Source organism: Medicago sativa, chromosome 8 (genome assembly GCF_051527215.1).
Source record: "Medicago sativa cultivar Bolivia chromosome 8, Bolivia_mono, whole genome shotgun sequence".
NCBI classification, from domain to species: Eukaryota; Viridiplantae; Streptophyta; class Magnoliopsida; order Fabales; family Fabaceae; genus Medicago; species Medicago sativa.
The window spans coordinates 72,915,830-72,926,347 of record NC_140756.1 but is presented as its reverse complement, the minus strand read 5'-3'; the positions used below and the strand labels follow the sequence as shown (position 1 = coordinate 72,926,347).

Here is a 10,518-nt window from a genome sequence, read left to right as displayed (position 1 = left end):
AAAAGAAAATGTGTATTATCTTTGGTGGATAACAATAGATAAAAAGAAATTCGTGATTTTTTTTGGCTAAATTATTCATAAATTTAGTTATACTTTCAAAAGATAAACGTAGTTTGTTACGCAATAGAGATAAATAGATTTCTTGTGGAAAAAGAAAATGTGTATTGTCTTTGGTGGATAACAATAGATAAAAAGAAATACATGATTTTCTTTTTTGGGTTGAATTATTCATAATTTTAGTTATACTTTCAAAAGATAAACTTAGTCTGTTACACAATAAAGATAAATAGATTTCTTGTGGAAAAAGAAAGTGTGTATATATATGTATATAAATAGAGAGAGATACAACAAACACATTAAAAAAATTGCTGAAGTATTCAACCCTCCCTTAACAAAAAGAAGTAAAGTGAGAAACGATAAGAAGAAGAAGAAGAAGAAGAAGAGAAGAAGGTAGAAAAAAAGATGTCGGAGTTGGAGTTAGAGTCGGAGTCGTTCGATCTGGATGCCTATATCGATATCGATGCTGTAGAAGCAATCGCAATAAAGATCTTCTATGCCTTCTACATACCTGGAGCATGTACGTACTTTCCCTTATCTCTCACAATTCATTCATCCATTGATTTTATTATATTAATGATCTTCTCTTTGTCCTTTAGGTTGGAGTATTTACGGCGTAATCAGATACCTCGACTTCTATGATATGTTTACAGTATGATATTCCAATTTCTCAATCATTATTATTTGTTTCATTACTCTATTGCATCTAAACAATCACTTGAAATTAAATTACATTAAATTATCTTATATTCTCAAAATTATTTTATAAGTGTGATGTCCATTTGCTTCATAGTATTTCACTAACTCTTTTGTTTTCGCCTGTCCTCCTAGTTTATACCCAGAGAATTGTGGAAAGAATTCAAAAATGGCCCTGCTAAGAAGTTGGAGGATCCATCCCGGCCTCGTAATCATTCACAGGTTTACTCTTATTCATATCATTTATTCACACAAATGCTTCAACATTTTTTACTTTGTTTCAGATTTACTGACTGCTTAATCATACTATTTTCACATTCAGGGTCTTAAACACATTGGACAAGCCTACTTTGGAGAAACCTACATCGTCCCTAGACATGGTGTTAGACATTAATTTACATCTGTTTCTAGATGCATCGTTTCAAAGTCAACACATCTGTTTCCATATCCGTAGTTTCTTTTGCATCGGATTACAAATATTTATTTCAATTTATTGTGTTATTATGACATAAGTCAACAATGTCAACTTTAATTTATCATTATTATTATTTCATGTCTGTATATATACCATGTAATATGTAAAGAAGCAATGGACGACAATAGCCGATTTCCTATACAGGGTCTTAAAGTTTCCATTAAGAAATGGTAAAAATAAAATGAAAAACTAGTAGTATTAAGAATTTGAAGTACACGAGGTTTGCAGTAGTAAGCACCGTAGTAGAACTATTTTTGTCGCAATTCATTCCTTAGTTGTGACTACTGGCATACAACGATTATGAGTTAAATCTAATGTACAAAATAGTTTATAAGTTAAATCATATAAGCAATGTATATCAAACCGAGAATTTATATATGGTACTCAAAATGACAAGTCGTCGTTCTCTTTAAAGAAAATCTCTAGATGTACAACTGCACTTGCAAACTTTAGTGCTCGTCAGTCGTTGTAGCTTTCGGTGGTCAATTACTGCAACATCAACTGAGAAGATTGAACAAATTGGCCAATGATTTGAGAGCTTATTTTCTGCACTTTGATGCTTAATTAAGTTGCTTTATTCCTTTTCCAAGCTACGATATACGATCACACTTGCACAATATACTTTGAACAATAATTAGTAAATTAATGCACTAACAAAATTTACACAAAATTTACACATGCCTGCACTTACCATGCTGAAGATCTCTTTTTTTTTTTTTAATCCTTCTTCTTTGTCTGAGTTAACTTCATACTTGTAAGCAGCTGAGAAGTTTATCAACCCTCTTTACAAATACATGTCCCATACACATTTAATAAGGGTATTTTGCTATGAATATAAAACTTAAATACATCATCGAGATACATCATCGAGGATCAGAGAGCCAATGTTAGAAAACCTAAATTCATTCTTTTTCTTTTCTCGCATTGATGTCCTACTATTTTTTATGTATTACTTTCGATCAGAAACTAAGTAAAGTTTGACTGAAAATTACATTATCCATTAATTGAACTTTGATCAGAAACTAAGTAATGGAGTTGTTGGTAATGCCATATGATGTTGACTGTCGAGTTTGTTTAAACCTATCTATTTGTATATGTACCATGTAATTGTTGATTTATAGTTACTCACCTCCCTCTATGTGTTTGTACACTTGTAACATGTACAGGGGGGCTTTCGTAAGTTGTCGTGGAAATGATCGGTTTGAGAACCAGCTTGTGGACAACTTTGGTGTTACTCCAATGACTTTATTTTAGTTTGGACTTCTATGTGAATTTTTATTTATGGGATTTGTACGACTTTGAAAGTGTGAAACATTCATAATTCATAATTTTTTAATGGGTTGCCAATTGCCATGAGGGCTAAATTTTAATTCAAAACAACAAATTTAGACATTGAGTTGTGTTATAATGTGGTGCACTTTGAATGCGAGCGTTATATTTTTTTTTAAACTATGTTTTTATTTTGCTTAAAATAAAACTTGCTCGTTATTTTCGATGATAAACGTTGGGTTGGGTATCCAGCTGCTGGGAACTGCTTGGAGTTAATCACATCATCCGAGACTTGCTACTCTCTAGTAATGACTGCACTTCTATGTTTTTTGACTTGATTGACAGGTTGCACCCAAAACAGTAAGTATTAGCTGCTATGACTCTATGGAGCTTGTGGAAATGAATTAAGTCTGCCTTTGCTCAAAAAAAAAATGTCGGGTTGGGTGTGTAACAATGAGGAAAAGACTTGATGAGTGTTTTCCAAGAAAAACTTTTGATGAAAATATATTTTGGTTAAGATTTTGACATCATCTTTAACTTCTTCGTAAGTTGATTGGATTTGATGTAAACTAAGCCATGTGAAAGAGCAAAAACATTGATGGAGATGAAATATTAAAGTTTCCATTAAGAAATGGTAAAATAAAATGAAAAACTATAGTATTAAGAATTTGAAGTATCGTGCTCTTTTAAAAAAAAATGTCAATTACTACAACATCAACCGTGAAGATTGAACAAATTGGTCGATGATTTGAGAGCTTATTTTCTACACTCCGATGTTTAAGTTGCTTTATTCCTTTTCCAAGCTACAATTTAAGATCACATTGGCACAATATACTTTGAACAATGAGTAGCAAATTACACATGCGTGTAAGAAGTTTATCAACCCATCTTTACAAATACATGTCCCCTACTCAATTCATTGCATGCTACAAAAAAAGTAGCAATTGCCAATTAGAAATTCAAGCATTATTGGGTCAAATACATGTCTACAAATTTTGTGTCTGAGAGAGCAAGAAATCAGATGGGGTTGTGTCGCAAACTGCGATCAGGATGAACAGTTTAGGTCTGAACTGATTTCAACGGGAGTCTAGGCTGCAACTATAATTTGTCAATTAAATCATGTGCTATGAACTTTATCTATGTCAGTTTTGTGACTAAATTAGTTGTGTACTTTATCTGCTATACTGCAACTAAATGTAAATACTTTCATAGCCCACATGTTTGGGTCATATGTTGGAATAACTGTGATAACTATGTTGTCACAGTACTGTGTTAGTTCATGTGAGATTCTGAAAATAAATACTCCCTCCGTCCCGGAATAACTGACCCATTTTCTAAAAAAAAGTGTCCCAAAATAACTGACCCATTTCAATTTTCAATACAACTTTCATCATTCTCCATACAATATAACACTAAATAATACTACTTTTATCATTCCCAATACAATATATTCCCCTTTCCCCTTTATTTATACACTTTTCTTAATCTGTGTGAAAAACCAAAGTAGGTCAATTATACCGGGACGGAGGTAGTATTCAATTTCTACCATGTTTTCTTATGTTAAATAGCACTAAAGTCTTTGGGCCCAATTTTACTATCTTTGAATTTATTGACTCTTTCAAGCAAACAAACTCCTTTTTCCATGTCCTACTAGTAACAAACCCGTGCTGACGCACGGGTACAGTAAACGTTTGTTGTTTGTAAAAGATCATTAAAGTTTAATAAGAGTTTTGATATAATTGAATTATATGTCAATTTAAAGTAAATGTGAATTATTTGTGTATTATATGTTTGATGGTATGATAAAGTAAAATTGCATGATTAAGTAATTTAAACATTTTTGAATTAGTAGAAGACACTTAATATTAATTAAAATGTAGAAAATACAATTGAGATGCATTGTTAATGCATTGGTACAATTTTTGGAAAATAACCCATGTACCCTCTTTTGTACCAAAAAAAATAAAAAAAAATAACCCACGTAGTCATATTTTATACGAAATACATGACAAACATAACAATTATTGATAGAAAATTTAAATCGCATCTTGATCGAAATTCATTGATTCGGGAGAAGTTGTCTCACTTTTGTCCAATTTGTGTAGTTAATTTGCGATCATTATTGACAATGATGTTGAAATTTTGGTTTTCTCCATTATCTCCATATAATATGAGGCTGTCACATATGTTATGCTTTAGAAAATTTGCAAAGTCACACTTGTGATGACCATTATCCGTAATTAATTATAAATAACAAATAAATTAAATTTTGCAAAATGACCATTATGCACATGAAATTAAGGAGATCATGAGTTTTAACTTTTAATAACGATGGAAATAATTTTGTACATAACATTACACAGAGAAATGGGGCGCAAGTCTTTAATTGTTTCTAGATTATCAATTTTTGGAGCAACCACAATATTTGTATCATTAAGTTGTGAAGGAAGGGAACCTTCTTCTAGCCAAATACACGCTGAATGAAATATCTCATCACCTACATCTCCCCAAAAATGTTGATAGAAACCTGGATTAAGACCGTCTGGGCCTGGAGATTTGTCAGGATGCATACTAAAAAGAGCTTCTTTGAATTCTTCGACCAAGAATGGCTTTGTAAGCACATTATTATCTTCAATAGAGACACGCAACTGAATGTGGAAGTGATCGGTTGGTGATCCCCGGGGCGAACTTGAAAAATACTAGAGAAATAGTCACGCACGTGTGAAGTCATATCATCTTGAGATGTAAGCCAAATACCATTAGTGTTTTTAAGCTTAGTAATGGTATTATTCCTTCGTCTTGAAGATATGGTAGCATGGAAGAACTTACTGCTAGTATCTCCTTCTTTAAGCCAGTAGACTTTTGCACGTTGCTTCCAGTAACAATCTTCTTGAAGGAGTAATGTTGCAAGTTGATTATGGAGAACATCAAGATTTGGATTTTCTCCATCTGTAGAGGCGACACGCAATGACTCAATTTCTGCTTGCAACTGCTTCTTACGTTGATCAAAGTGAGGATGGTTAAGTTTGCTCCAAGCTGTTATGTCTTCAATACAGTGGCCTAGTTTAGAAAAAATATTGTTGGATGGATAAAAACGCCAATTGTCCTTCACCATATGAGTCAAATCAGATTCAAGAAGCCATGAATTGTTGAAGCGAAAGCTTGTGTGTGGCATTCACCATGGGACCGGATCTGTCTGAAGGAGGAGGGGAGTGTGATTAGACATAGGTGCAACAAGGGTTTGAAGAGATGCTTTAGGAAATAAATCATGCCACGACACGCTAACAAGAGCCCTATCCAGACAGGCTTCCTTTGCTTGGCTACTACCAATGCTCTTAAACCAGGTAAATTGGCAACCCGTTAGTGGGAGGTCACAAAGGTTACAATCATTGACAGCATTCTGAAAACCACGGATAAGCCATAATGGTCGATCTGGTCCTCCCCTTTTATCTACTGGAGAAAGATGATCATTGAAGTCTCCTATAACACACCAAGGTTCATGTGACATATCACGAAGAGAACGAAGTAGTTCCCAAGATTGATGTCGTCTTCCATTGTCAGGGTAACCATAGAATGCGGTAAGACGCCAATTACCTTTCACAGCATCACTAATAGACATATCAATAAAGTTTTGAGAGTAATTAACAATATTATAATGAGCAGAATTTTGCCATAGGACAGCAACGCCACCACTATGTCCGATGCTATCAACAGAAAAGTGGTGATCAAAACCAATGGAATACTTCAAACTTAGAATTTTATTATTGCTGCATAAAGTTTCAAAAAGGATAACAATGTCCGGTTTATAGACACGGACTAGGTCTTTAATACTGGGAACTGCCTTAACATTTCCTAAGCCTCGGCAGTTCCAGGCTATGACATTCATGACTTTCGGCAGGCCTGCTCTACAGGCTCTGCCAATAAAAAATGATTGTTCGACGACCGGACATTTTTTGAAGCATCACGTTGTGAAGTCTCCATTGGGGAAGATGAAGATGAATTGGATGACTCTTTGGAAGAGGGAGATGGCGTGATTACTGACTTCATGGGAGGAACCTGAGATGAGTCAGCAAGATGATTATTACCATTCAGATCATTCCTGGACCGTTTCAAGTTTGTGGAAACAACTGCAGCATTTTCTTCTTCCATGAAAGTTGAAGCATGAGGGGATGAATGTGTGTGTTTATTGCTCACGGTTGGGCGAATTAAATTGGGATTTTTTAGCATGTCACCCAATGTAACCGTTTTGGGAGCAATTGAATGGGAATTTATTGTCTTGGCGTTACTGTTTCCGATTCCGGCGGAACTTGTGTCGACTTTCTGATGAACCTTAACTAATGGCGATGACCAGTCTTGGCCGTCTTCCCTTAACCATCTTGAACCTTTGCCGGAATTGTGTTGTTGAACGACTCTTAGTTCAGGACCCCAATGGCGAACTCCATCATCAGCTTCAACAGAATAGAGCTTATCACAATAGTCCTCTATATGCCTCAACAAGCCGCAATAGTAACAAAAATTCCCCAATCGTTCATAGGTGAAGCGAACTGTATGTGATTCCCCTCCCGGACGCTTAATTTTCTTCTGTCTTTTAAGAGGTTTAGTAACATCTAGGAGCACTCTGATCTGCATGTATGACCTGAGGTGATTGGCACTGTTCTTGGCGTCGTACTCCAAAAAGTCTCCTATAAAGTTACCGAGATCCTTCCCCACTTTTTCTGCCATAAACCCTACTGGTATATCAGAAATTCGAACCCATAATGGAACTGAAATAAGCGGAATACTCTGTGGGGGCGTATTCTCTAGGAGAATGTCAAGAATCAGGAGGTTATTATCAAAATACCAAGGTCCTTTATTCAATATGGTTTGCATATCACGGTAATGGAAAAATTTGAATGTGAAGAGGTTTGGTTCAATCTCTTTGATGTTTACTCCTCTACCCGGGTGCCAAAATTCTGCCATGATCGATGTCATCATATAACCCCTCACAGGTTTACCTGTAAGGAATCTGCCTACCAGACTTGCGCTCGTATCAGTGGAGGAATTAGGAGTCTCCTCGATTGCAATCTCAAGATCATCTTCCTCATCACTCAGATATAGGTTTGAAAGCGATGCCATGAAACTAAGGATGAAAACTTCTCACAGTGGAGAGACAAACAGGACAAAGAAGCTTCCCACAAGGAGAGAATTAAACAGAGAACATCTCACAAGGAGAGAATTGGGTGGAAATCAGACAATTATTCTGATCAAACGGAGAAGGAAAGGGTGTGAACAGTAGGAGGCGTTGTTAAACAACCCATTCTTGTATTACCATTTTATTGGGTGAAACATTTATCTCGTATAAATTGAGTATCCTCAAATGTTAGAGAGCTTGATCATATTTCTTATAAAATGTTATATTTCAAAAGACTCGACACTGTTACATTTTTAGAGCACAATTTAAACTCAAGTTCTTCAAATGCAAAAAATCTTTTATGATCTTATTCAAGTGTCGTTGAATTTTTCCAAATCGTTAATTGCCACACCAAGCAATTATGTGGCCGAGTGATAGAAGTGGCCGAGTGATAGAAATATATTGTTTCTATTTTCTACCTTTAGTGATAAACAACTCTTTCACATATTATCTACCACTTTATTTAGTAAAACATTTATTTTATGTAAATTGAGTATCCTCTGCACATAAACTATCAGGGTCGTCTGTAACACCCCAAATTTTAAATATTAATTTATTAGTATTATTATTAAATAATATTAGTACTATTATTATTATTAGTATTGGTTGTTAGGTAGTATTAATTTAAATATTCGTATTTATTGTAAGAATAGGTAAGGAGAAAGTAGATGGGTTGGTTAGTTGATTAAAGAGTGAGAAAAAAATAATATTTAGAAAGAAAATAGAGTTTTTTTTTTTAGATAGAATAAGAAATTAGAGTGCGAACGGGGGATTAGTAAAATTGAGTAGAAAAGAGGTTGTAGTTAGTGAGATGAGTGGAGCTTTAATGATTTAAGTAGAAGGGAGTTTGAATAGCAAGACGGTGTAGTTACAGAAATAATAGTAACAAATTCGAAAGGTGCAAATAATAATTTAAAAAGATCAGTAACAAACCTAGAGGACATAAAATAATCTAAAAAGATTGGTAACAAACTCAATTAGAGCTTATAAATAGAGAAGAGAATTAGAGAAGAAGGGTTACCGAGAAAGAGAGAAACAAAGTGGCAAAAGAAAAACTAGGGTTATGGAGAGAAGAGGCAAAGAGGAATAGCGAGAAGAACCTAGAGAGAGATTTCACCGTAGGAAATCATCAATTTCGCAAAACTAGAGGTAATCTCTATTCATCATAAGGGTTGTGTATTCACGTGGATAGTGAAGGGTTGTTAATTTTCTTTATTTTCTTATTCCTTTGATGAATCCATGATTAAATTTGTGTTCTTCTATGCAGCTGCAAATATATTTTTGACCTATTGAGATTTTTTTTTGATGTATATTCCGTTGATATGTATTCATCCATGTTCTTAATTTTATGATTGTTCTCGAATGGTTTTCTATTATTCATTGATATCAATGCCTTTAATTTTATTTTTCTGTCGATACCTTTATGATTAGTCTTGCGATGACTTTCTGCTTGGCATACGTTAATCCATGCTTACCTTTAATTCACCCAATGATTATTTCACACAAAATAAATATTGATACCTACATATGTTAATTGTCGACATTAGTGCCATCAGTAATTAGTAAATGCCAAAATAGTTTAAGGGAGTAGTTTAAGGGAGTAATAGTATACTAGTATTTGCTACAGGATGTTTTAGTCTTGATAATTTTTTTATAATTATAATCTCTATATGGTTCATTATTAGTTAGTTATTTCCATGTCCATGAGAGCCTTATGCCTGGAAGTTTATAGGTTTTTTCCTTATCATTATTTGGTTAATAATTAATATTTGCCTCTTTTGGTGACTAAAGACATGTCTACAAGAGTTAATTAAAGGAACGGTCTTGGCCGAACAGCTAAGATGGTAAAACAAGAAAAATATAATTTTTGAATACTAAGTTGCTCACATTATTTGATATTGTATTATCTACAATTTTTTGTTTTATCTGCAACTTGATTATATGAAGTTTAGAAGAAGAATATAAATAAAAAGTGCTATGTATATGCATCGGCTATCTAATGTTTGCACTATTTTTATTTATTTTGTTCTAGGCATGGAGTTTTGTGTGTCGTAGTTACCATGTTCGGTTCTTATATTTTATATTTTTAATTTTTATTTTTATGAATAATGTTATGATAAACTGAATTTATATGTTATATAAAGATGTGTTATCTGAAGATGTGTGTTTTAAACATGTGTTATATAAAGATGTGTTATATGAAGATGTATTATATAATAATGTGCTATTTGAAATTGTGTGATTTAAAGATGTGTTATATAAAGATGTGTTATTTGAAGATGTGTGATTTAAAGATGTGTTATATAAAGATGTGATATTTAACGATGATGGCTCTGTTTGGTAAAAATAGCGGATAGCTGATAAGCTAGCTGATAGCTTTTAGCTGATAAGCTAGCTGATAGCTTTTAGCTGATAGCTGATGACTGATGACTGATAAGCTAGTTGAAGTGTTTGGTAAAATTAGCTGATAGATTTTGCTTTGAATAATAAGGGTAAATATGGAAGAAAAAATGAGAAGCTAAAAGCTATAAGCTCAAACGCTACTTGAAGTAGCTTCTGAAAAATAGCTTATAAGCTCCTGAAATAAGCTATAAGCTCGTTGTAAAAAAGCGTTACCAAACAGAACTAAAGTGTTACCAAACAGAGCTTTTTTTGTCAAATGAGCTTATAAGCTAAAAGCTAAGAGCTAAAAGCTCTTTTTTTGGGTTTACCAAACAGAGCCGATGTTATTTAAAGATGTGTATTTGTCGAGTCATTTAAAGATGTGCATTTGTTGAGTCGTTATTTGGTGTTCATGCATTCATGGTCAGTCCGATTTAAAGATGTGTTTAAAGATGGGGGATAAATCAGT

At 33.7% G+C, this 10,518-nt stretch overlaps 2 protein-coding genes across 2 annotated transcripts; one reads left to right on the top strand and one right to left on the bottom strand.

The window, feature by feature from the left end:
• The first annotated feature begins 368 nt into the window (after positions 1–368).
• LOC146901285 (uncharacterized) lies at positions 369–1,314 on the top strand. Its single transcript, XM_085736151.1, has 4 exons — positions 369–577; positions 657–709; positions 889–975; positions 1,076–1,314. The coding sequence occupies exons 1-4, from the start codon at positions 463–465 to the stop codon at positions 1,145–1,147; spliced, it is 327 nt and encodes a 108-aa protein (XP_085592277.1). The 5' UTR covers positions 369–462; the 3' UTR covers positions 1,148–1,314.
• A 3,498-nt stretch (positions 1,315–4,812) lies between these two features.
• On the bottom strand, positions 4,813–6,383 carry LOC146901284 (uncharacterized). Its single transcript, XM_085737044.1, has 3 exons — positions 5,685–6,383; positions 5,255–5,603; positions 4,813–5,126 (listed from the first exon to the last, which is right to left on the bottom strand). Exons 1-3 carry the CDS (start codon positions 6,381–6,383, stop codon positions 4,813–4,815), a joined length of 1,362 nt encoding a protein of 453 aa, XP_085593170.1.
• Between the last annotated feature and the right edge of the window lie 4,135 nt (positions 6,384–10,518).

What these genes read in the sequence shown, in the direction of transcription:
- LOC146901285 (XM_085736151.1), top strand. Translation starts at nt 463, where the DNA reads ATGTCGGAGTTGGAGTTAGAGTCGGAGTCGTTCGATCTGGATGCCTAT. An exon ending in CTTCTACATACCTGGAGCAT is followed by an intron (nt 578 to 656) that starts GTACGTACTTTC and finishes TTTGTCCTTTAG; the next exon opens with GTTGGAGTATTTACGGCGTA. An exon ending in GGCCTCGTAATCATTCACAG is followed by an intron (nt 976 to 1,075) that starts GTTTACTCTTAT and finishes TTTCACATTCAG; the next exon opens with GGTCTTAAACACATTGGACA.
- LOC146901284 (XM_085737044.1), bottom strand. Translation starts at nt 6,383, where the DNA reads ATGAATGTCATAGCCTGGAACTGCCGAGGCTTAGGAAATGTTAAGGCA. An exon ending in TCCTCCTTCAGACAGATCCG is followed by an intron (nt 5,604 to 5,684) that starts GTCCCATGGTGA and finishes CATATGGTGAAG; the next exon opens with GACAATTGGCGTTTTTATCC. An exon ending in TAAGCTTAAAAACACTAATG is followed by an intron (nt 5,127 to 5,254) that starts GTATTTGGCTTA and finishes TCTCTATTGAAG; the next exon opens with ATAATAATGTGCTTACAAAG.